Source organism: Oncorhynchus keta, chromosome 8, assembly GCF_023373465.1.
Source record: "Oncorhynchus keta strain PuntledgeMale-10-30-2019 chromosome 8, Oket_V2, whole genome shotgun sequence".
Classification (NCBI taxonomy): Eukaryota; Metazoa; Chordata; class Actinopteri; order Salmoniformes; family Salmonidae; genus Oncorhynchus; species Oncorhynchus keta.
In genome coordinates this window covers 18,913,627-18,940,131 of record NC_068428.1, presented here as the reverse complement: position 1 = coordinate 18,940,131, position 26,505 = coordinate 18,913,627, and the positions used below count along the sequence as shown (strand labels likewise).

Here is a 26,505-nt window from a genome sequence, read left to right as displayed (position 1 = left end):
CCCGACAGGCCAGTTCCCTCTGGACATTCTCGCGCAGACCTCTTCGAATTAGTGTGCAAAGCGCCGGATCATTTCATTCACTGGAAGCTGCTACTGTCCGGAAGGTGAGCGCATACTCAACAGCCATCTGATTCCCCTGCTGTAGCTGAAGCAGACGCTGACCCCCCTCTCTGCCCTCCAAGGGATGATCGAAAATGCATTTAAACAGAGCCATGAACCCCTAATAAGAATCTAGTTCCTCCTCTCCTTTCGACCAGACATCAGTAGCCCTTTCCAATGCCCACCAGGTCAGTAGAGAAATAACCTTTTCTCCCCAATTAAGGTGGCACCAAACAAGAGTTCGATCTTGTGCTAATGTCTGGAGCGGAATGGGTGGAATGGTATCAAATACATAAAACATATGGTTTCCATGTGTTTGATGCCATTCCATTTGCTCCGTTCCAGCCATTATTATGAGCCGTCCTCCCCCCAGCAGCCTCCACTGCTGCACTGTAGGCAGCAACGTTTGAACAATCCCCTTGTTTGAATTGGTCTTAAAATCTTATTTTATTCAGTGAATTTTATATGGGGGTTGGCGGCCCAACTTTAAGCTGCATTACCACTACCAACCGGACTGAAGTGTGGACCAAAGACAGTGAAGGTCTAATCCTACCCAATTATCCTGCTTCCCTAAGAAATACTTAATTAAATACTACATCCCCTGAAGATTTCCCCAGCAGTTCCCTTAATCCTGGCTCTTAAACCCTGTTACTCCTCAAATCTAATAACAATCGGTCCCTTTCCCTCACATATTTCTGGCACTGAAATAGAGGGGCTCCCGAGTGCCGTAGCAGTCTAAGGCACTGCATCTCAGTGCTAGAGGCATCTATACAGACCCTGGTTTGATCTCGGGCTCTATCACAACTGGCGTGATCGGGCGTCCCCATAGTGAGGCGCACAATTGGCCCAGCATCGTCCGGTTAAGGGAGGTTTGGCCTGGTAGGCCGTCATTGTAAATAAGAATTTGTTCTGAACTGACTTACCTAGTTAAATAAATAAAAATAACATGTTCCACTGTCTCCATTTGACAATAATCACAACACCCAGTTGAAAGTTTCTCCATCAAAAATGTATTATTGTGCGTCCATGTCTCAGCCATGTCACTACACTTTTGTCTCTTCCCTTCTCAGTGCACCTGAGGACATCGCTACCTCTAACTTTTCCTGGATCTTATACAGGTGTCTTCTCTTTCTCTCCGTGGTTCTAAAATCCCCTATGGGAAAAATGAATGATGTGAATACAATGAAAAAATGCATTGATGTGTAATATTGTTATTACTGTAACAATAAAATTAAAATAAATTAATATATAACTAAAAAATGAATGATGAAATAACGATTGGAACCATTTCCGTGTTTGACCGCTAGGGTTTATGGGTATTATGACGTTTTCACTGTGGGGTTCTATGTAAACACGGTGAGGTCGCTGAAAAGTTCCACACTGTTAGTGCGGCATGCGGACCTAGCTTCAGTTTTCGGCATACAACATTCCTTCATGTCGTTTTTGACGCTTTATTTAGTTAGCAAATAAACCAACACAATTTGTATTTCTTTTAACTTAGCCATTTTCAAGCAAGATTTTTGCTCGTGCATCCTCATTAGCATCTGGCCAGCGTGTGTTTCACGTGGGCAAGCATTGCGGAACTGAAGCATCGATCCGACAAAAAGCTGATATTGCTTTCCATAATCGAATCGAAGACTGTGTTGATTCTGTACAATTACAGTATTGACAATTTTATTTAAAAAAAAATGGCAACCCTGATTTTAGAAGATGGGACCACGTTCAAGGGCCGCCTTTTCGGGGCAAATGCGTCAGTGTCTGGTGAAGTTGGTAAGTCGTATTTTATGAGGAGAAAGCTAATTAGCCCATCGCATTGAAACATCTGTCTAATGTAGTTATGTTATAAGTTATACAGGTATTCTCATGGGTAACGTTAACTACCTATATGTTACCCACAAAGTCAAATTGTATGGCTAAACGTCGCTCTATTCACCCAAAACTCTTGCCGGTGTGCGCCTAGTGGTCTGCATGTAACCCCCAAAGCTGCGCGTGCCCTGTAGTAGTATGACCCATAACCTCTGACCCCTTCATTTATCCTTATTTCGGCTAAGCATTTTAGCTAACCCTGTTCCTAACTATAACCTAATTCTCCACCTAATCAGAACTCAATTTAAGTCAGTTTGAACAATTTATGAACATGTTTCTCCTATATTGTCCTTGCTGTTTATTTATTTTGTATTTTTTAACCCATATTTAACTAGGCAAGTCAGTTAGCAAATACAATAATGGCATACCCCGGGCCCTATGGGACTCCCAATACGGCCGGATGTGATACAGCCCGGATTCGAGCCAGGGACTGTAGTCTCTTGCACTGAGTTGCAGTGCCTTAGATCGCTGCGCCACTCAGGAGCCCACCGCTGTACCGTGTCCCATACATTGTAATGGAGATGTAGCTGGCATTAATTTAGATTGTAAGGTCTAGTTCTTTCAATCCACGTGTACTAATAAATGGAGCACAATGCACATTTCCAAAGTTCAAGTTGCATCACCTTTTTCAAAATGTGCCAAATCTTGAATTGAATCACTTCTCACTAATTTGCACTTTTCTATGAAAACTGACAAGTTGACCTGATAATTTTTTTCCAGTGTTCCAGACAGGCATGGTTGGCTACCCAGAGGCCCTGACTGACCCGTCCTACATGTGTCAGATCCTCACCCTCACCTACCCTCTGCAGGGCAACTATGGTATACCCCAGGATGAGGAGAGCGACTTTGGACTCAGCAAGGTGGGTGGAGTTGGCATGGAGTCAGCGTTTCACAGAAGCGCCCAACAGAAATAGTGGGTGGAGAAAGGTATATTGCCCTCGTTGACCCCAAGCACCTGTTTGAATGGAATGTTCTATTATTTTTCCCCTTAGTGGTTTGAGTCTTCTAAGATCCACGCTGCAGCCCTCATCGTCGGAGAGGTCTCCCAGAACCCCAGCCACTGGAGCTCAGCCATGTCTCTGGACCAGTGGCTCAAAGAGCAGGGCATCCCCGGCCTAGAGGGTCAGTAGAGTTATCATTCTAAACATCCTGGTACTGTATCAGATGTTGTCTGAATCTGTGTTTTGATATGTGCTGTCTACAGTAGAGCCTCTACACTAGAGGTTGCAGTTAATGCTCTTGCTGTGGCACTGTAGGAGTTGACACCCGTCGTCTGACCAAGAAGATCCGTGAGAAGGGTACAATGCTGGGGAAGCTGGTTGTGGACGGAACGCCAGAGGCCAACGTTCCATTTGACAACCCTGACCAGAGGAACCTTGTCAAGGAGGTGTCCATGAAGGTACGGTGTTGCTATGTTTAAGCTTGACCCTGTCATGCTTTTTTAGTGTTACGATCCTGAAACTTCCTCAATCAAATGGCAGTTGTTTTGTGTGGATTGCATAACACTGAATCTGTAGCTTAACACATTGCAAGTCGGTGAAACGCCAAATGTTTTCTCTCACCACAGTGGTTAGGCAGATGCCTAATCCTTCTCAGGATGTAAGTACCTTTTCTGTCTGTGTTGAGCAGGAGCCCCGGGTGTTCAACCCCAGTGGTGCTGTCAGGATCACAGCTGTAGACTGTGGCATTAAGTACAACCAGATCCGTTGCCTGTGTCAGAGAGGGGCCTGTGTCACTGTGGTGCCCTGGGATCACCCACTGGACAGCACAGGTTAGTCACAGCTGGTTACTGCACTGGGTTTCATATACAATTCAGAGATTTCTTCCTGTTCCCTTGTTTTGCCCTCTTATCTCTCCCCTGCCTTAATCTTTACCTTGGAGCATCTGACCTGCAAAGTTAGTTCCATCCATGATGCCATGAAGTTCTATTGTATGTGAAATAGTTTCTATTATAACATTTATTTTGGCTATGCTGACAAAGTTGTGGTCCTTTTCAGATTTTGATGGGCTCTTCATCAGCAACGGCCCTGGGGACCCCCAGTTCTGTACGGAGACCATAGACAACGTGAGGAAGGTGGTGTGTGTGGACAACCCCAAGCCTGTGTTTGGTATCTGCCTGGGCAACCAGCTTCTCTCCCTTGCCATCGGAGCAAAAACCTACAAGATGAAGTTAGTACAGGGACAGGGCACTACAGGGTTGTCCTGACTTGTCACTTTCTCTTTCTCCTCAAGACCTCCTCAAGTCTTAAGTTCTGCTTACTGTCTTTGTTTGGTTTCAAAGAGAACAAAGCCAGCCAGTGGTGCTGACTGTTTGTGCTATTGTTTGGCCCTCTCCCTCAGATGTCAGTTCTCCCCAGGCCCTTCTTTATTTATCTGGGAGCGTTCTGGTGTGAAATGAGCATTTCTGCTTAGCATAGCAGTTTGGACAATGCCTAGTGCATTGCTGAGTTGCTGGAAAGGCCTGGTTTGTTTTGGTAAGACTCCTGGGATTGTTACATTGTTAGCGTTCCGTTAGTCTCAAGGCCAGATGAGATGCCAGCTTCCTTTTGTCCCTCTGGAATGCCATGCAGTCAGTCAATGGAAAGCATAACAGTTTAGAGGATTTAAAGCAAGACCTTTGCACTGTGCAGGTGTCAAGTAAGGATTCTGCAGGAGCACTATGAATCTGCATCTGGACTAGAGCTCAACCATTGAAGAAAGAATTTGACTAAAAACACTTGTCTGTTTCAGGTATGGGAACCGTGGCCATAATCAGCCCTGTATCCACAAGGGCACAGATCGCTGTTTCATCACATCTCAGAACCATGGCTTTGCTGTGGATCCCCTGACCCTGCCACAGGGCTGGGACGTGCTCTTCACCAACGCCAATGACCAGACCAGTGAGGGCATCGTGCACAACACCAAACACATATTCAGGTACCATCTACCAATAGGAACTCATTCGCTGCTTCCAGCCTTTCAACTTGTTTAAAGGCCCAATGCAGCTGTTTTTTTTAACATCAAAACATTTCTGGGTAACACGTTAAATGTTTTATTAAAATGTGCAAAAATAGCTTTTAAGACAAACTTTCTCAAGCAAGAATTTTGCTAGGACTGTCTGAGAGGGGAAAACTATCTGGCAGAGAGGTTTGGAACTCTTGTTATTGGTCCATTAACCATTTTACCGTATGGTGACATCACTGTGGTAAGCCGAAACTCCTGCCAATGCAAACCTCTTGATTACAAGGCCCTGTGTATATTGTATTTTCAACCAGTAACTATCAGGAAATAACACTGATCAGATGTTTTCACACTTTTACAGTGTTTTCATCAGCTGTTATACAAAACACAGGAAAACAGAATTGACTGCACTAGGCCTCTAATTGGAAAAGATGGCAGACAACAAAATAACCCTCCAAGATACAGGAAGTTGAAAATCACATACTGTTTTACCCATGTCATTCCAGTGTCCAGTTTCACCCAGAGCACATGGCAGGCCCCACTGACCTGGTCAGTCTGTTTGATGTGTTTCTGGACACAGTCAGAGACCACAAGGAGGGCAAGAGTGGCAAACCAGGTTAGACATGCGTTCATCTCAACTGTTCTTACATATGTATTCCACCTGTAGGGTATAGTAACACCTCTCCCTTCCTCTAGTGAAGCAGAGACTGACAGAGCACCTGACCTATCCTGGATCTACCAATCCGGAGGAATTTGTTCGGCCACGCAAAGTCCTAATCCTGGGTTCTGGAGGCCTCTCCATCGGACAGGCTGGGGAGTTTGACTACTCTGGCTCTCAGGTGAGACACACTACCAATCCCAGTGACGATCCAACAGCAGGTGTTAGGAGCAGAATCATTTCAGAGTATTTGAACTAATCAGACACTATGTCCAAACCTCCCCCAGGCCATAAAAGCATTGAAGGAGGAGAACATTCAGACTGTGCTAATCAACCCCAACATCGCCACGGTGCAAACCTCCAAGGGTCTGGCTGACAAGGTTTACTTCCTGCCTCTCACCCCGGAGTATGTCACTCAGGTAAGGAAGGCTAATGGAATGGCCACTGCTACATGCACCATCCTCCAGTCACTGATTTCTGATCAGTGCTCAACAAGCAAACCATGTTTATTACATCTCTCAGGTACTCAGAACTGATAGAAGATCAGTAAAGGAGCATGGTTGACGTACGGTTGATATTCATTCAATGAGTGAGAACTGACCCTCTGCCCTATTTCGCCTGTCCAGGTGATAAAGAATGAGCGTCCAGACGGGGTCCTCCTGACCTTCGGGGGCCAGACTGCTCTTAACTGCGGGGTGCAGCTGACCAAGAGGGGAGTGCTGAAGAAGTATGCAGTGCGTGTGCTGGGGACGCCGGTGGCTTCCATCGAGATGACTGAGGACAGGAAGATCTTTGTGGAGAAGATGGAGGAGATCAATGAACACGTGGCGCCCAGCGAGGCCGCTGTGTCTGTGGAGCAGGTAAGGAGAAGGGCTTGGGACAAATGTCATGCACACTCTCCTTCTCACACACACATTGACCCATACTGATTATCACTTATACGTTGATTGGAATCAGCCTGTTAATCTGTTTGACTGTTGTGGGCTTTTGCTTTTTGATGTGTATTTTGATGTGTTCTGGTCTTTTCTGTGTGTCCTAGGCGGTGGCGGCTGCAGAGCGTATTGGCTACCCTGTCCTGGTGCGCTCGGCCTTTGCCCTGGGCGGACTGGGCTCTGGCTTTGCCAATAACCGGGAGGAGTTGACCTCTCTGGTGACATCTGCCTTCGCCCACACTTCCCAGGTCCTAGTGGACAAGTCCCTGAAGGGCTGGAAAGAGATTGAGTATGAGGTGGTCAGAGACGCCTATGACAACTGTATCACAGTAAGTAGAGGGACATCACTATGCATATATTTGTTACTATTTATTTTTATTAGATTTTTATTTCACCTTTATTTAACCAGGTAGGCTAGTTGAGAACAAGTTCTCATTTGCAACTGCGACTTGGCCAAGATAAAGCATAGCAGTGAGAACAGACAACACAGAGTTACACATGGAGTAAACAATTAACAAGTCAATAACACAGTAGAACAAAAAGGGGAGTCTATATACATTGTGTGCAAAAGGCATGAGAATGTAGGTGAATAATTACAATTTTGCAGATTAACACTAGAGTGATAAATGATCAGATGGTCATGTACAGGTAGAGATATTGGTGTGCAAAAGAGCAGAAAAGTAAATAAATAAAAACAGTATGGGGATGAGGTAGGTGAAAATGGGTGGGCTATTTACCAATAGACTATGTACAGCTGCAGCGATCGGTTAGCTGCTCAGATAGCAGATGTTTGAAGTTGGTGAGGGAGATAAAAGTCTCCAACTTCAGCGATTTTTGCAATTCGTTCCAGTCACAGGCAGCATAGAACTGGAACGAAAGGCGGCCAAATGAGGTGTTGGCTTTAGGGATGATCAGTGAGATACACCTGCTGGAGCGCGTGCTACGGATGTGTGTTGCCATCGTGACCAGTGAACTGAGATAAGGCGGAGCTTTACCTAGCATGGACTTGTAGATGACCTGGAGCCAGTGGGTCTGGCGACGAATATGTAGCAAGGGCCAGCCGACTAGAGCATACAAGTCGCAGTGGTGGGTGGTATAAGGTGCTTTAGTGACAAAACGGATGGCACTGTGATAGACTGCATCCAGTTTGCTGAGTAGAGTGTTGGAAGAAATTTTGTAGATGACATCGCCGAAGTCGAGGATCGGTAGGATAGTCAGTTTTACTAGGGTAAGTTTGGCGGCGTGAGTGAAGGAGGCTTTGTTGCGGAATAGAAAGCCTACTCTTGATTTTATTTTTGATTGGAGATGTTTGATATGAGTCTGGAAGGAGAGTTTACAGTCTAGCCAGACACCTAGGTACTTATAGATGTCCACATATTCAAGGTCGGAACCATCCAGGGTGGTGATGCTGGTCAGGCATGCGGGTGCAGGCAGCGAACGGTTGAAAAGCATGCATTTGGTTTTACTAGCATTTAAGAGCAGTTGTAGGCCACGGAAGGAGTGTTGTATGGCATTGAAGCTCGTTTGGAGGTTAGATAGCACAGTGTCCAATGACGGGCCGAAAGTATATAGAATGGTGTCGTCTGCGTAGAGGTGGATCAGGGAATCGCCCGCAGCAAGATCAACATCATTGATATATACAGAGAAAAGAGTCGGCCCGAGAATTGAACCCTGTGGCATCCCCATAGAGACTGCTAGAGGACCGGACAGCATGCCATCCGATTTGACACACTGAACTCTGTCTGCAAAGTAATTGGTGAACCAGGCAAGGCAGTCATCTGAAAAACCGAGGCTACTGAGTCTGCCGATAAGAATATGGTGATTGACAGAGTCGAAAGCCTTGGCAAGGTCGATGAAGACGGCTGCACGGTACTGTCTTTTATCGATGGCGGTTATGATATCGTTTAGTACCTTGAGGTGCACCCATGACCGGCTCGGAAACCAGATTGCACAGCGGAGAAGGTACGGTGGGATTCGAGATGGTCAGTGACCTGTTTGTTGACTTGGCTTTCGAAGACCTTAGATAGGCAGGGCAGGATGGATATAGGTCTGTAACAGTTTGGGTCCAGGGTGTGTCTCCCCCTTTGAAGAGGGGGATGACTGCGGCAGCTTTCCAATCCTTGGGGATCTCAGACGATATGTAAGTACTATGTACAGGTAACTGCCAAAATAAATGAAACTCCAACATCAAGTGTCTTAATAGCCAGAATGGCTTCAATAGGCCTTTGCATAGATTCTGGAACTCTATTGGAGGGATGCGACACATTCTCCCACAAGAAATTCCATGATCTCGTGTTTTGTTGATGGATGTGGAAAACGCTATCTCAGGCGCCAATCCAGAATCTCCCGTAAGTGTTCAATTGGGTTGAGATATAGTGACTGAAACAGCCATGGCATATGGTTTACATTGTTTTCATGCTCAACAAACCATTCAGTAACCACTCGTTCCCTGTGGATGGGGGCAATGTCATCCTATCGGGGCGTAGCCAAAATAATGGCCTGACCAGCATTTTTATACATGAACCTTAGCTTGATGGGATCTTAATTGCACCAACTTTTAATATACTTTGTGTCCCTCATTCACTCAAGTGTTTCTGTTATTTTGGCAGTTACCTGTATATTTGTTACTATACGTTTTTATTTTCAATTTTACTATTATGGCTAATCTTTAGAGTTTATACGTCCTTATTTGTTTAAACGTGAATCTTCCTTTATCAAGCAAGTTCAAGTGTTGAGTGTTTTCTATCCTGTAGGTATGTAACATGGAGAACATTGACCCTCTGGGTATCCACACTGGGGAGTCCATCGTGGTGGCGCCCAGTCAGACGCTCAACGACTATGAGTACAACATGTTGAGGAACACCGCCATCAAGGTCATCAGACACCTAGGCATCATTGGAGAGTGTAACATCCAGTACGCCCTCAACCCTGAGTCTGAGCAGGTAATGGTCTATAATGACATTGTGATAGTTTATACTAGTGTTAACCCTCCGAAACATCAGTTTTTCCCATAAATTGTGTCCTCTGCAAAGACAATGTATATTTTGGGATGGTTAAATGTTTTCAATGTGAACTTAAACGACTAAAACCAGATATAAAGTATGTAGAAAAGGTGATGGAGCTATATATTTTTTAAACAAGATCATCTTTGATCGCCTAAATAAAAGACGGACAGTCAGGGAGAATCTAAAATATCATGGCATGGGCCCCCTATTTGATTTTTGTTATAATTGAGTCACTCCGATAGCATACGAACACAGCATAAGCATAGCAAAATGTCTAGAATTGCAGGAAACTTGCTTTAAAGCAGTAAAATTGTATTTTTTCCCACGTGACAATGTTTAGAATTCCAGGAGATTAGATTTAAAACACCAACATTTAGTCTCTGCAGCCAAGAGGAGGGCCTCTAAAACCGCACCTTTGCCTACGCCCCCATCCTAACTTTGCCTACGCCCCCCATCCTAACAAAATATTGTGGGGGAAACGCTGAACGTGTTCTGATATTTTAAAATGTTTCTACTGTATAGCAATTTAAATCCGTGTTTTTGTGCTGCAGTACTACATCATTGAGGTGAATGCCCGTCTGTCTCGGAGCTCAGCTCTGGCCAGTAAAGCTACAGGATATCCCCTGGCCTACGTGGCTGCCAAGCTGGGATTGGGCATCCCGCTACCTGTCCTCAAGTGAGTTTATTCACGTTTTGTGGCCTGATGTCAGGTTAAGAATTGCATTTTGGCACTGATCTACTAATACCATGGCTTTAACAGGTAATGTTTGTTATTGTACAGGAATTCTGTGACCAACCAGACCACAGCTAACTTTGAGCCCAGTCTGGACTACTGTGTGGTGAAGGTCCCTCGCTGGGATCTCAGCAAGTTCCTGCGCGTCAGCACCAAGATAGGTAGCTCCATGAAGAGCGTTGGTAAGAGGACAAGCACTTTTTTAAATTAATGATCTAATTTGGGAGCAGCAGAGTGCCTTATCTGCCTGCTATCTGTAGGGGCAGATGATCTGTAGGGGTTGCATTGCAAGTTCACACAAAGGAGTTGGTTGATAGTTGTTTAACACTATCAGTTTTTGTCTGTGACCTTTTGTAGGAGAGGTGATGGCCATCGGCCGCAGCTTTGAGGAAGCCTTCCAGAAGGCTCTACGGATGGTGGATGAGAACTGTGTGGGCTTTGACCACACCATCAAACCTGTGTCTGACGAGGTAAGCTCACTCACCTTTTTTTACCTGTCTTATTCTTCTTGGCTACATTTTATGTGAACTGTTCTGACATGCCTCTGTCCTGCGGTCTTACAGGAGCTGCAGACCCCGACAGACAAACGTATCTTTGTTCTGGCGGCTGCTCTCAGGGCGGGCTACACAGTGGACCGCCTTTACGACCTGACCAAGATCGACCGCTGGTTCCTTCACAAAATGAAGAACATCACGGACCATGAGAAGGTGCTGGAGTCGTACAACCAGGACGAGAGCGCCATGCCTCTGGAGGTGATGAGGAAAGCGAAGCAGCTGGGCTTCTCCGACAAACAGATCGCCCTGGCTGTGCAGAGGTACAGTACTGTGATACTCCTGAGAATGGTAGCCCGTTGTTCACGTTTTAAAACATCATTAAAAGTTGAGGCAAGTACATGAAAAACATACAAAATAAATGAGAGATTCTTCATTGATACGATGACGAGTCGGAATGGGACACATTCTGTCTGGGTTATGTTTTGTGTGTCTGGGTTCAGTTCCTCAGAGCAGTGAGAGGGGAGAAAAAAGACTTGGTTTGAAATGTCTGTTTTTAAAATGAACTTGTCTGAACTCTGACCTTTAAACCTATGTCTCTCTCCAGTACGGAGCTGGCGGTGAGGAAGATGCGTAGAGATTGGAGCATCCTGCCTGTGGTAAAGCAGATTGACACTGTGGCGGCAGAGTGGCCCGCCCACACCAACTACCTGTACCTGACCTATAATGGTACGGAAAACGACCTGGGCTTTGGAGATCCCCATGTCATAGTAATTGGCTCTGGGGTTTACCGCATCGGCAGCAGTGTGGAGTTTGACTGGTGCGCTGTGGGCTGCATTATGGAACTCAGGAAGGTAAGTCGATTTCTGCTTTGTGCAGAATAGCTCTCATTTATTAGAAGAATGTTGAACAAAAGCTGATATTGTCATGATTTGCTGTGTTTTGATGCTGTTTAGATGGGCTATAAAACCATCATGGTGAACTATAACCCAGAGACTGTCAGCACAGACTACGACATGTGTGACCGTCTCTACTTCGATGAGATCTCCTTTGAGGTAAGAATGCTCGACTGATGGCATGGTCCCAACTCACTATCTTTCAAACATTTTATTTTGTTGTTTTTCATTGTACAATAATCAACATTCAAAGGTCCAAACTTACTTGATCTAATGCTTTTATCACCTGAGCAAAGGGCCTCAACACCTCTCCATCAAACCCTGTTTCATGCATGGTATGTTGCCATGACCATAAAGCTCCATTATCTCCTCCAGGTTGTGATGGACATCTATGAGATGGAGAACCCAGAGGGAGTGATTCTGTCCATGGGGGGCCAGCTGCCCAACAACATCGCCATGTCCCTCCACAGGCAGCAGTGTCGTATATTGGGCACCTCCCCGGAGTTCATCGACTCTGCTGAGAACAGGTTCAAGTTCTCCCGCATGCTGGACACCATCGGCATCAGCCAGCCCCTTTGGAAGGAACTCACTGAGATCGAGGTCAGCACAGAACAGGGCTTCTAATCCATTTTGAATTTCAAACCGGTAATGAAGAGGTTATAGGTCTTGGTTGCAGATGAGCCTATCTCAAGTTGTATAGAAATTGTGGCACACACTATCCCATAACGGAAAAGTAAAAATGTTTTTATAAATGTTTGCAAATGTATTGAAAATTAAATTCAGAAATATCTCATTTACATAAGTATTCACACCCCTGAGTCAATACATGTTAGAATCACATTTGGCAGCGGTTACAACTGTGTGTTTTTAAAAGATTTGCACACCTGGATTGTACAATATTTGCACATTATTAGCTCTGTCAAGGTGGTTGTTGGTCATTGCTAGACAGCCATTTTCAAGTCCTGCCATAGACTTAAGCCAATTTTTTAAAGTCAAAACCGTAACTAGGCCACTCAGGAACATTCAATGTCGTCTTGGTAAGTAAGTCCAGTGTATATTTGGTCTTGTGTTTTAGACTATTGTCCTCCTGAAAGTTGAATTGGTCTCCGAGTGTCTGTTGGAAAGCAGGCGGGACCATATTTTCTTCTAGGATTTTGCCTGTGCTTGGCTTTATTGTATATTTAGTAAAAACATATATTTTATCCTACAAAACTCCCTAGTCATTGCTGATGACAAGCATACCCATAACATGATGCAGCCACCATCATGCTTGAAAATATGAAGAGTGGTACTCCGTAATGTGTTGTTGGATTAGCCCCAAACATAATGTTTCGTTTTCAGAACGGAGGTTTTTTTCTTGCCACGTTTTTTGCAATTTTACTTCAGTGCCTTAATGTAAGCAGGATACATGTTTTGGAATATAAAAACAAATCTGTACGTGCTTTCTTCTTTTCACTCTGCCATTTAGGTTAGTATTGTGGAGGAACTAAAGTGTTGTTGATCCATCGTTAGAAGAAAACTATCACAGCCATTAACCTGTGTAACTGTTTTAAAGTCACCATTGGTCTCAATTTGAAATCCCTGAGCGGTTTCCTTCCTCTCCGGCAACTATCTTTATAGTGACTGGGTGTATTGATACACCATCCAAAGTGTAATAACTTAACCGTGCTCAAAGGGATATTCAGAGTCTGTTTTTTTCTGCCAATAGATGCCCTCTGCGAGACATTTGAAAACATCCCTGGTCTTTGTGGTTGAATCTGTCTTTGTTTGAAATTCACTGCTCGACTGGGGGACCTTAAAGATAATTGTATGTGTGGGGTACAGAGATGAGGTAGTCATTTAAAAATCATGTTAAACACTTATTGCATGCAGAGCGAGTCCATGCAACATATGTGTAGGCCAGTGACACACAACAAAATGTAGAAAAAGTCCAGGGGTGTGAATGCTTTCTGAAGGCAAAGTATGTTATATTGTATCCTCCTCTCCTCCCCAGTCAGCCATGAAGTTCTGTGAGACTGCGGGCTACCCCTGCCTGGTGCGTCCCTCCTACGTGCTGAGTGGAGCGGCCATGAACGTGGCGTACACAGACAGCGACCTGGAGAAGTACCTTAGCAGCGCTGTGGCCGTGTCCAAGGAATACCCCGTGGTCATCTCAAAGTTCATCCAGGAGGCCAAGGTACGACTTGGGAAATTCTTTACTACTTAGATTGAAATGCCTTACTGCTTTGTCATTTAAAGGGATAATTCACTTTATTTTCAATTTGCAAAGAAAAGTGAACAATCACCTTAAAAAAATATCTATGATAGCTCCTTTAGTCAACTATAGTCTGGACCTGACTGGCATCTCTCTTTGCTCCAGGAGATAGACGTGGACGCGGTGGCGTGCGACGGCGTGGTGATGGCCATCGCCGTGTCAGAGCATGTGGAGAACGCCGGGGTGCACTCTGGGGACGCCACCCTGGTCACGCCCCCCCAGGACATCAACCAGAAGACCATGGAGCGTATCAAGATGATCGTCCACGCCATCGGACAGGAACTGCAGGTCACCGGGCCCTTTAACCTGCAGCTCATCGCTAAGGTAAAATCTAAAATACATTTTTTGTTTTTGGAGTTTCAAATCAGCGGTTGACAACCAATAGCATGCCAAACAGAATGTCACCCACAACCATACAAGTGTGTTTCTGTTCCCTGTGGGATTTACAATGGCTGTCCGGTTGCCTTTAATTGCAAACAAATGTGTTTTCTGGACAGGATGACCAGCTGAAGGTGATCGAGTGCAACGTCCGTGTCTCCCGCTCCTTCCCGTTCGTCTCAAAGACTCTGGGAGTGGATCTGGTCGCCCTGGCAACGCGCGTCATCATGGGAGAGAAGATGGAGCCCGTGGGCCTGATGAAAGGAGTGGGCATCGTGGGCGTCAAGGTAACCCAACTGAGGAGTCCACAACTGTAAAATAATCCAGTTGAATTATTGTTTCACCGATCATACACCGACTTGGATATGTTGTCTCTTAGGTCCCCCAGTTCTCATTCTCTCGTCTGGCTGGAGCTGATGTGGTGCTGGGGGTAGAGATGACCAGTACTGGGGAGGTGGCTTGCTTTGGAGAGAACAGATACGAGGCCTATCTGAAGGCCATGCTCAGCACAGGCTTCAAGATTCCCAAGAAGAACATTCTGCTCTCCATTGGCAGTTACAAGGTACTGACAAAGAGCTAAACGTTTTCATGGAAATTCATTTCGAGAGGCCAGCAGTGCGTAAATATTCATTGTATCTTTGCAGAACAAGAGTGAGCTGCTGCCTACTGTTCAGGCGCTGGAGAGTCTGGGCTATGACCTGTATGCCAGTCTGGGGACTGCTGACTTCTACACTGAGCATGGAGTCAAGGTACATCACATCTAGGATGAGTGGGCTCTTCTCATCAGGATCCCAGATTGAGCGATTTTCAATTCACAACGTCATTTTTAAATTTGCTTCCTGAATTTGACCGACTTGTTATGTTCGGTCTCTTTCAGGTGATGGCGGTGGACTGGCCATTTGGGGAGGAGGAGAGTGACTGCCCCAACAAGGACAAGCAGAGGAACATCTTGGAATACCTGGAGGACCACCACTTTGACATGGTCATCAACCTCTCCATGAGGAACTCTGGAGGCCGACGCCTCTCCTCCTTCGTCACCAAGGGTTACCGCACCCGCCGCATGGCCATTGACTACTCGGTGCCCCTCATCATTGACATCAAGTGCACCAAGCTGTTTGTCCAGGTAGGTTAGTTAGGGGGCTGTGATGGGATGTTAGCCACTGCTGATGTTTGATGTAGCTGTGTTGATTCTACATAGATTGTTGACTGTCCTGATTGAAGCATGTGCTTCTGTAATTGTAGGCGCTGCGTCTGGTTGGCGGCTTCCCGCCCGTCAAGACTCACGTGGACTGTATGACGTCACAGAAATTGATTCGCCTGCCTGGTAAGCAGTAAGGCTTGGGCTGTGCTAAAAAGTCAAGTCTGTTCATTTCAAATATAAGCACCTTGTTTTCTTCCTGTATTTGGACAATACATGATAGCTCCTTCAGTCAACCTGTGGAACTGCAGTGTTTCTGAACAGTACTCATCGAGTCCCCTCCCCCTGTCCCAGGTCTGATTGATGTGCACGTCCACCTGCGGGAGCCGGGTGCCACCCACAAGGAGGACTTCTCCTCGGGCACAGCGGCTGCCCTGGCAGGGGGCGTCACCATGGTGTGTGCCATGCCCAACACGGCACCTGCCATAATCGACCCCAGCTCCTTCGCCATGGTCCAGAAGGTAATGAGAAGATTGTCATTAAGACATTTACCACTGGATATTTTAAATTAGTCTGTTCCAAAACATTAAATTATGCCTTTTTATAAAATGGGTCAAATCAGTACCTGAAGGTTTACTCGTGAGCTGTTCCTCTGTTTTGTCTCTGTCGTCTCAGCTTGCCAAGGCAGGGTGTCGGTGTGACTATGCCCTTTACGTCGGAGCGGCTTCGGACAACTCCACCATCTTGCCCTCCATCGCTAACTCTGCCGCCGGGCTGAAGATGTATCTGAACGACACCTACTCCACTCTGAAGATGGACAACGTCTCAATGTGGATGGAGGTAGGTATCAACTGACCGAGGTCTTTGATAGGTCGTTCACATTGATCTGTTTGAGCTGACCAGTTGCGCTTTCTCTTTGCGTGAACTAGCACTTTGAGAAGTGGCCCAAGCACCTGCCAATCGTGGCACACGCAGAGAAGCAGACTGTGGCAGCCGTCTTGATGGTGGCCCAGCTGTACCAGAGAGCTGTTCATATCTGCCATGTGGCCAAGAAGGAGGAGGTAAGATGGCCGCCTGAAACATCACATACAGATATAGCACTGCTTTGCCTTGAGGTGTTGCCCGTTCATTTGTCTCCAGGGAGAATGAGGTGTCAATCGAGGCACGCAGAAACCTCGTAGGTTTTTTTTTTGTTGGAAGGAGTTCTCACTGATTGCTTTCATTTAAGATGAACTGCAGGAACACACACCTGTAGCTAGAGGGAAAAGATGATCTAACAAATGAGCTTTGTGCCATTTGAAGTGATTGATTTTAAGACCAACACATCAGAACACACATAAGATAAAGAAAGAACCATGATTTCTGTTCTACTAGTATGTAATGAATTGGCATCTATTCCACCCTTCCCTTCCCCCAGATCCTGATCATCCGCGCAGCCAAGCAGAAGGGCATCCAGGTGACGTGTGAGGTAGCGCCCCACCACCTCTTCCTGTGTGAGGAGAATGTGGTGGGCATTGGGGACGGCCGGGCACAGGTCCGCCCTATGCTGGGCACCCGGGAGGACATGGAGGCCCTCTGGGAACACCTGGACATCATTGACTGCTTCGCCACTGACCACGGTGAGTAGGGCTACACCATAAATCCATTATAGTTTACTCCGTTTGTCATATCTTCCGCCCTGCGCGCTCTATCTACAAACACCAACCCTCGGCCCCTATTACTCAAGCAGGCAGCATTTTTCGAGGCTTTGTTCAACGAACCTTGGTGGAGTTGGTGCCTACTATTAGATTCACTCTAGTCTGCAGGCTGCTCTAGCTAAGCCAATTCATGCAGTCAAAAGATTTATAGAAAAAAAAAGAATGCTGCTTTTCACTTTGCCTCTTTATATAAATCCACATGTTTTTGGGGTATTATACTATTAGTTTGTGTAGCTATTTATCTCTCTGCAAAACACTAGTTAGTCTGGGCAAGCTGCTCATGTACCGACCACAGGAGGCTGCTGAGGGGAGGACGGCTCATAATAATGTCTGGAACGGTATCAAACACATGGAAACCATGTGTTTGTGTTCTATTCCGTTCCAGCTATTAATGAGCCCGTCCTCCCCAATTAAGGGGCTACCTGCCTCATGCGGTGCCAAAAAGGTTTTTGTTAGCTGCTAATACTAAATGCTAATAAGCTAGCTAAAATGTGCTGTGCTCGGGCAAATCTGTCTAGCAAACTTTAGCCCTAATACAGGCTGCTAATACAGGCTGCAAGTTCTGAATCAGAGGAATAGAAGAAGCATATTCCAAAATGTTTGTCAATGTAACATCTATTCAACTGTAATTTGGGTCCCCTGGGAAACACTGACCAACACTCCTACCTGGCTTTAAAAAAAATGTGCTGTCTTGCCAAACTTTATTACAACCATATAATTTCTATGATTCCTGCTGTTTTTGATCTATAACGGAAGTAAAAAAAAATGTAAAAAAATATATATATATTTTGTCCTTATCGTGAATCCCTAACGGTGAGCGCTCCGTTAACCCCTACTTACATTTACATTACATTTAAGTCATTTAGCAGACGCTCTTATCCAGAGCGACTTACAAATTGGTGCATTCACCTTGTGACATCCAGCTACTTGTTTTTTTATCACACAATTACAAGATGAGTGTTGCCATACAAAAGTTCTGATATTTCTGTGTGTTTTGGCTAACAGCCCCTCATTCAGTGGAGGAGAAGAACTCAGAGAAGCCCCCACCAGGTTACCCCGGCCTTGAGACCATGCTGCCCCTTCTCCTCACCGCCGTCAGCGATGGGCGCCTCACCATCGACGATATCATCAAGCGCCTGTACGACAACCCCCGCAAAATTTTCTCCCTTCCCGCCCAGGACAACACCTATGTAGAGGTAGCTACAGGCACACACCGCCGAGCGTTTTTAACCATGTCAAATGGGCAACACGACAAGGATTTAGATCTTTGGGTTTCCACGTTGAAATACAAAGAGGGATTGAAATGATGATCAATGTTTTGGCTTTTCAAGAACATTGTAGACCTGCTCTCTCCCACCAGGTGGACCTGGAGCAGGAGTGGGTCATCCCCGAACACATGCAGTTCACCAAGTCCAAGTGGACACCCTTTGAAGGCATGAAGGTGAAAGGCAAGGTCCGCAGAGTGGTGCTCAGAGGAGAGGTGGCCTACATCGACGGACAGGTGCTGGTCCCTCCTGGCTATGGGGAGGATGTGAAGACTTGGCCTGCACCCATCCCCCTCCTCCAGCCCCCTGAGCCAGTGAAAGAAGTCCCAAAGGTACAGTCCTACCCCTTTCAGCTCCGCCCAGTCACGTTAGTGTGCGGATACAGTAATATGTGCTTATGTAGCATACTAGCAAGCATTGTCTGTGGCACTAAGGCTGTTGTGTCTTTTGTGTGTGGCAGACCCCAGAGCACCCCCGGCTGACCCCTCCATGTGAGGGCATCCGTACATGCGCCCAGAGTCCTCGCCGTCCCGCCGGGGACGGCCGCTACATGCTCCCGCCTCGCGTTCACAGGTCCTCCGACCCAGGCATGCCCCCAGGTACTACAGCCGCAATGTTTTCTCTTGCCTAACTGAGCTCTTGCTTGCGGTGGCAAAGTGCTGTGTGAATGTCCGTTTCAATAAATGCTATATTCACTGTCCATTTACAGGTTTTAGGACGATGCACACAAAATGGCACTTGGATGTCATTGGTAAACTTTTTTAATCTACATCTCTGAACCCACTGATCATGTGATTTATTTTTTTATTTTTTTAAGCGCACCGTACATGAAGCGTTTGAGAAAGCGAAGATCGTATAACGAGTGATTCCACTGTCTCTACTATAGGCTGCATGGTCATCATGACAGATTGATTGGCTGAGTACATTTGCTGATTAAATGAAATGTCTAAATCAGGGGCTCCACCTATAGTTCACTCTGCTGCGGAAGACCTGGGACTGTGCTTTATCGATGGATACAAGTGTAATGTTGAAGGGAATGAAGGAATGAAAAGCCTTTTTGTTTTGGTTGGCCATTTGCTATGTTCTTCACCCATTAATGAGACTGTATGATCACAGCCCCTATCAATGTCAAATCAACGATGGAAGTTGTTTGATTCTCACATTTATTACGATGAACTGTCTTTGATGAAATGACGCTCAGTGCCGTATCGATCTGAAACGTATTTATAACCCACTAACGATAGCTTTGAATATGTCAGTACACTGGCTAATTGCTGTGGTATTGGCTAAATACCAGTTTTGTATCATCTCTCTAACACTTGTGTTCTAACATTTTTGTCATGAAATTCTAAGCAGCTGAAGATTCAAGGGCGAGAGCATTAAGAAGAGCATTTGAAGAAGGTTTCAGAGAAGGTTTGAAGCTTGACGTAGCTCAGCTGTTACGCATAATACATTTCCTAGCTCTGCTACCGTTAAGGCTGTTTGGCGTAATATTCTGGCAGACCATTTTAATGGAGTTATACTGGTAGCTGCTTTGAATAGCTGTATGTCATGGAATACTTGGTTGTAGAGATGCTAGAAAAAGGTTGCAATTCCGTTTCTTCTCATTAGTTGCTGCACTACCCATGTCTCTTTGCTCTGAGCCGACTGCTTTCCTAATGCTTGGATCGCTTTGAAAGAAAACGCGTTGAAATATGGTGTAATAATCCATGATTTTCGGGTGTTTGTCATGTTTCATCCTCAGGAAATAGAAAAGACTGCAATCCTTTAAAGAGACTTTGCTAAAATAATTAATATTCACACGTGTTGGATTTTTCCTGTGGTATTTGAAGCGTTTGGTGTCCCTCTGTCCCCAGAGATGGCCCCTGCAGCTGGGGACGGTTACAGCCATCCGCCTCCCCTGGCCAGGATTTTGTCCCCTCGGGCTGAGGCAGCGGCAGGGCAGCCCCTGGCCCACCTCCAGACCTCCCCAGTGCTCCACCCCCTAGTGGGACAACACGTCCTCTCTGTCAGGCAGTTCAGCAAGGAACAGGTACTCAGTGTTTCCCAACCGTGGTCCTCAAGTACACCCCACAGAACACATTTTTACTGTAACCTGATTCAACTAATCATCAAGCACCCAATGAGTTGAAGGAGGGGTTTGTTATGGGCTACAACAAAAGTACTGTTGGGGGGTACTGGAGGACTAGGGTTGGGAAACGCTGCTCAACGCACATAGCCAGGGACATTATTTACTAAATAACTTTTATATATATATATATATTTAAAAAATTCAAACTCTTTATTTCAGATCTCTCACATGTTTAACGTGGCCCATACTCTTCGCCTGATGGTTCAGAAAGAGCGAAGCCTGGACATCCTGAAGGTAAGAATTCTTTCCTGTTTTGTTTAAAACTCAGATTAATCTAAAGAACAACCGTGTGAGTATTTCTGTGATTTGTCACAGTATAAATTGCAGGAGAGAAGCTAATTTCAGAGTAGCCGGTCAGGCCGTTCCAATAAGCCCAGTGTTGAGTCACCCAGGGTTTGAGTAATCTACAGGACTTCCGGAGGCAGCATAGTTCTTCATGAGCCATAGTCCTTCAGCTTAAACGTACAGGAGCAGGTGTGTTGTATAAAATAACAACAAAACAACTACCAGAAATGATTACTCACATAGGAGTTGATGACATCACCTGATTATGAATGGAATACAAGCAACACCTGCCACCTGTGTGCATCTATGCCTAAAGACTTCATAAAACAAGTTTTCTGAATGTCTCAAGGTGTGCCACTGTTAGTAAATCTGAGTTGCAAATATATATAAGTATATATATATATATAAGTATGTAGACATAGATAGATAGATAGATAGATAGATAGATGTAAGTCGCTCTGGATAAGAGCGTCTGCTAAATGACTTAAATGTAAATATATATATAAAAATTGTCCTTTTTCAGGACCCTGTCTTTCAAAGATAATTCGTAAAAATCCAAATAACTACACAGATCTTCATTGTAAAGGGTTTTAACACTGTTTCCCATGCTTGTTCAATGAACCATAAACAATTAATGAACATGCACCTGTGGTACGGTCGTTAACACATTAACAGCTTACAGACGGTAGGCAATTAAGGTCACAGTTATGAATATTTAGGACACTAAAGAGGCCTTTTTACTGACTCTGAGAAACACCAAAATAAAGATGCCCAGGGTCCCTGCTCATCTGCGTGAACGTGCCTTAGGCATGCTGCAAGGGGGCATGAGGACTGCAGATGTGGCCAGGGCAATAAATTGCAACGTCTGTACTGTGAGACGCCTAAGACAGAACTACAGGGAGACAGGATGGACAGCTGATTGTCCTTGCAGTGGCAGACCACGTGTAACAACACCTGCACAGGATCAGTACATCCGAACATCACAGGTACAGGATGGCAACAACAACTGCCCGAGTTACACAAGGAATGCACAATCCCTCCATCAGTGCTGACTGTCCGCAGTAGGCCTTTTGTAAGGCATCACTGGCAACAACGTCACCTATGGGCACAAATCCACCGTCGCTGAACCAAACAGGACTGACAAAAAGTGCTCTTCACTGACGAGTCGCAGTTTTGTCTCACCAGGGGTGATGGTCGGATTCGTGTTTAACATTGAAGGAATGAGCGTTACACCGAGGCCTGTACTTTGGAGCGGGATCGATTTGGAGGTGGAGGGTCCGTCATGGTCTGGAGCGGTGTGTCACAGCATCATCGGACTGAGCTTGTCATTGCAGACAATCTCAACGCTGTACCTTACAGGGAAGACATCCTCCTCCCTCATGTGGTACCCTTCCTTCAGGCTCATCCTGACATGACCCTCCAGCATGATAATGCCACCAGCAATACTGCTTGTTCTCTGCGTGATTTTCTGCAAGACATGAATGTCAGTGTTCTGCCATGGCCAGCGAAGAGCCCGGATCTCAATCCCATTGAGCTGGTCAGGACCTGTTGGATTGGAGGGTGAGGGCTAGGGCCATTCCCCCCAGATATGTCCGGGAACTTGCAGATGCCTTGGTGGAGGAGTGGGGTAACATCTAACAGCAAGAACTGGCAAATCAGGTGCAGTCCATGAGGAGGAGATGCACTGCAGTACTAAATGCAGCTGGTGGCCACACCAGATACTGACTGTTACTTTTGATGTTGATTTCCCCCCCCCCCCTTTGTTCAGGGACACATTACTCTATTTCTGTTAGTCACATGTCTGTGGAACTTGTTCAGTTTATGTCTCCGTTGTTGAATGTTACGTTCATACAAATTTTGCTGAAAATAAATGCAGTTGACAGTGAGAGGATGTTTCTTTTTTTGATATATATATATATATATATATGTAACAACAATGTGCAACATGTTCAGATTTTACTGAGTTACAGTTCATATAAGGAAATCATTAAATTTAAATCTGTTCATTAGGCCTTTGAAATAAATGAATTAGGCCCTAATCTATGGATTTCACATGGCTGGACAGGGGTGCAGACATGGGTGGGCCTGGGAGGGCATAGGCCCACCCACTGGGGAGCCAGCCAATCAGAATGAGTTTTTCCCCACTAAAAGGCTTTATTACAGACAGAAAATGTCCTCAGCAACCCCCACCCCCCTCAGACGATCCCGCAGGTGAAGAAGCTGGATTTGGAGGTCTGAGGCTGGCGTGATTACACGTGGTCTCCGGTTGAGACCGGTTGGACGTACTGCCAAATTCTCTAAAATGACGTTGGAGATGGATTATAGTAGAGAAATGTACATGAACTTCTCTGGCAACAGCTCTGGTGGAAGTTCCTGCATTCATCATGCCAATTGCACGCTCCCTCAACTTGAGACACGACAAAACTGCACATTTTAAAGTGGCCTTTTATTGTCCCCAGCACAAGGTGCAACCGTGTTATGATCATGCTGTTTATTCAGCTTCTTGATATGCCATACCTGTCAGGTGGATGGATTATCTTGGAAAAGGAGAAATTCTAACTAACAGGGATGTAAACAAATGTGTGTGTGTGTGTGTGTGTGACCTTTGAGAGAAATAAGCCGTGTGTGTGTGTATGGAACATTTCTGGGCTTTTTTTGTTTCAGCTCATGGAACATGAGACCAACAATTTGCATGTAATGCTGTGTGCCTTGAAATGCCTGGATGCTGTGCTCAAAGATGGATCTGTTGTACGCCAGTCTGTATTCTTTGTCTTAGACCCCTGTGTGTTACTCTCTCAGGGTAAGGTGATGGCTTCCATGTTCTACGAGGTCAGCACACGCACCAGTAGTTCGTTTGCGGCGGCAATGCAGCGTCTGGGTGGCTCTGTGGTCCATTTCTGTGAGGCCACCTCCTCGTCGCAGAAGGGCGAGTCTCTGGCGGACTCGGTCCAGACCATGAGCTGCTACGCTGACGTCCTGGTGCTGCGACACCCCACACCAGGGGCTGTAGAGGTGAGCAGCGGTGTCGATACGCCGCGTTACAACTTCACTTGAAAACTTTTCATATTCATTAAGGCAAGATATTCTGAGAGAACACTTTGAAAAAGAGGTGCTACCACCTAAACACCGACCGCAAACCTTGTTGTACTTGCTCGGCTGTATCCGACTTGTTTATTTCCACCTGTAGTCTGCAGCGAGGCACTGCCGGAAGCCGGTGATCAACGCTGGGGACGGGGTCGGGGAGCACCCCACGCAGGCCCTGCTAGATGTGTTCACCATCAGAGAGGAGCTGGGTACGGTCAACGGCATGACGGTGAGACCTCAACACACCCATCTCCCCTTCAGGGATGGTGGTCATGTCTTCGCAGCAGTACTAGTGCTAATACCAATTTAGAAGTGTAAACAGCGCAGTATTTTATTTATTTTTACAGTAATGCAAACCGAAAACTGTAAGATCTGGAACCTGACTGTGTATGTTGTGATGGCAGCCTGCCTTTTTAAGTTAACATAGCCAATGCCCAATGGCCCTCCAGGCTTCATCCAGGTGTCCTGACTATTGTCTCTCGATGTCTGTCTGTAGATCACCATGGTAGGGGACCTGAAGCATGGCCGCACAGTTCATTCCCTGGCCAGGCTGCTCACCCAGTACAGGATCACTCTGCGCTACGTCGCCCCAAAGAATCTCCACATGCCCTCCGAGATCATTGACTTTGTGGCCTCCAAAGGCATCAAGCAGGTGGGTGGATCACATGTTTTTTAGTGGTAAAGTTGATGGCTGTATCTAAATTTCAATGGCACTGCTGCTGGTATGTAGGTGTCCTTCACATATCGAATGCACTACATAAAGCGCTAGACTACTGTATGTCCTTGTGGGTGCAGGAAGAGTTTGAGAGCATCGAGGAGGCCCTGCCTGACACTGACGTCCTCTACATGACCAGGATTCAGAAGGAGAGGTTTTCCTCAGAAGAAGAGTACAAAGCGGTAAGGATGGGATGGGGTTTCACTAACCTGTGAGGCCTTAGTGTTTGATCAGTGCTAAAATCCCTTTTTTTTCCCTCCAGTGCTTCGGTCAGTTCATCCTCAGCCCACACATCATGACTGGAGCGAAGAAGAAGATGGTGGTGATGCATCCTCTACCGAGAGTCAATGAGATCAGGTACGGATGTTCCCCTAGATTACAACGGATCTCTCTTCATTATACTCCCTTTGATTCACTGTTGTTCGCAGTCTTATGCGGGATGATTTGGTTTCATGTTGACTTTCTCTCTTGCAGTGCGGAGGTGGACACTGATCCTCGTGCTGCCTACTTCCGGCAGGCTGAGAACGGCATGTACATCCGCATGGCCCTCTTGGCCACTGTGCTGGGCAGATGATCAGTAGATAGTTGGACACACCCCACTGTTGGGATTGCGAGACCAAAATGGACCAAATGTATTAAGGTCTCGGTAAGAGTGAGGGGACACTACTGGTGATCACAATGATGAAACCACTCCAACAGTTTATATACAGTCACATGTTTAGTGTGTACTCCTCTTCAAACCTGGTATTTCTCCTGGAATTAATTAGTATTATCACTTAACAACAATTACTGTTACATGTTACAAATATCGTTATGTAGTTCATAGAATACTTTATTTTTGTATCACCGACTGGAGTCGTCTGTGGTGTTGATTGTATGGGGGGGGTACATGCTCCTCATCAAAGGTGGAACCATTGCAGAACATCCTTTTTAAGCGATAAATAATTGTTAAAGCCGATTTGTTGGACTCTTTTTAGGTGTTTTATAAATAATAAAATGTGAATGGTTTTGTAGATGGGGTTTATTTGATTAACTACAGGAAAATAAGCTGCTATCATGTAAATGGTTCTACCCAGCGGTGTATTCATTAGTCTGTTGCTAAACCTGCACATATCGATCAAGATGGCGAAACGCAAGTACAGGGGCAAAGTAGAGGAGCAATTACGGATTACAAAAAGAAAGCCAGCCACATTAGCACACATCAACGCCGCCCGACCGGATGAGCTAAACACCTTTTTGTCATACTTCAAGCACAACGACTGAGCTGCCGAGGAGAGCCCCCGAGGATAATGAGGGCTACTTAATTACTGTCTCCACGAAGGACGTAAGAACGTTTTGCCTACCGCCCTGACAGATACACAGACGACGCAATTGCCATTGCACTGCACACTGCCCTCACCCACTTGGACAAAAGAAATGCTTATGTGAGGATGCTGTTCATTGACTACAGCTCAGCCTTCAATACTATAGCGCCTTCTAAGCTCACGGCCCTGGGACTGAAGTCTATGCAATTGGAACCTGGACTTTCTGACGGGCCGCCCCCAGGTGGTGAAGGTAGGCAACATTACCACCCCGACACTGATTCTCAACGTGTGGGACCCCACAAGGGTGCGTCATCAGTCCCCTCCTGTATTCCCTGTATACCCACTACTGCGTGGCCACACACAGTTCCAACTCCTTCATCAAGTTTGCTGGTGACACGACAGTAGTAGGCCTTGATTACCAACAACGACAAGACACCTACAGGGAGGACGTAGGCACTGATGGCGTAGTGTCAGGTAAAACAACCTCCAACTCAACCCCCACCAGGACACCTACAACACAAGGTGTCTCAGGAAGGTCACCAGGGACCCCAGCTACCCGAGCAAGGGCTTGTTCTCTCAGTTTCCATTACTCCTATACTACCTGTTGTTGGCAAAAACTGCAAGACTGGCCAAT

The 26,505-nt window shown here is 45.9% G+C and overlaps 1 protein-coding gene across 2 annotated transcripts; it reads left to right on the top strand.

The window, feature by feature from the left end:
- The first annotated feature begins 1,453 nt into the window (after positions 1–1,453).
- On the top strand, positions 1,454–25,580 carry LOC118386940 (CAD protein-like). 2 transcript variants are annotated; one of them, XM_035774971.2, is made up of 44 exons: positions 1,454–1,869; positions 2,686–2,825; positions 2,958–3,087; positions 3,222–3,364; positions 3,595–3,736; positions 3,963–4,134; positions 4,696–4,881; positions 5,412–5,521; positions 5,602–5,744; positions 5,851–5,982; positions 6,190–6,423; positions 6,603–6,824; positions 9,249–9,437; positions 10,052–10,176; positions 10,282–10,415; positions 10,591–10,703; positions 10,797–11,047; positions 11,332–11,578; positions 11,681–11,779; positions 11,996–12,220; positions 13,614–13,796; positions 13,980–14,198; positions 14,372–14,539; positions 14,632–14,814; positions 14,897–15,001; positions 15,130–15,375; positions 15,495–15,576; positions 15,745–15,911; positions 16,066–16,230; positions 16,320–16,451; positions 16,808–17,009; positions 18,093–18,283; positions 18,448–18,684; positions 18,813–18,951; positions 19,062–19,103; positions 19,709–19,765; positions 20,209–20,384; positions 20,643–20,717; positions 23,568–23,780; positions 23,956–24,081; positions 24,349–24,504; positions 24,648–24,749; positions 24,830–24,924; positions 25,042–25,580. In XM_035774971.2, exons 1-44 carry the CDS (start codon positions 1,788–1,790, stop codon positions 25,139–25,141), a joined length of 6,780 nt encoding a protein of 2,259 aa, XP_035630864.1. In that variant the 5' UTR covers positions 1,454–1,787; the 3' UTR covers positions 25,142–25,580. The 2 variants fall into 2 exon arrangements, with proteins under 2 accessions (XP_035630864.1, XP_035630865.1); XM_035774972.2 differs by lacking the exons at positions 19,062–19,103; positions 19,709–19,765 and having other exon boundaries at positions 1,455–1,869.
- The last annotated feature ends 925 nt before the right edge of the window (positions 25,581–26,505 follow it).

What these genes read in the sequence shown, in the direction of transcription:
- LOC118386940 (XM_035774971.2), top strand. Translation starts at nt 1,788, where the DNA reads ATGGCAACCCTGATTTTAGAAGATGGGACCACGTTCAAGGGCCGCCTT. An exon ending in GTCAGTGTCTGGTGAAGTTG is followed by an intron (nt 1,870 to 2,685) that starts GTAAGTCGTATT and finishes ATTTTTTTCCAG; the next exon opens with TGTTCCAGACAGGCATGGTT. An exon ending in TGGGCATCGTGGGCGTCAAG is followed by an intron (nt 14,540 to 14,631) that starts GTAACCCAACTG and finishes GTTGTCTCTTAG; the next exon opens with GTCCCCCAGTTCTCATTCTC.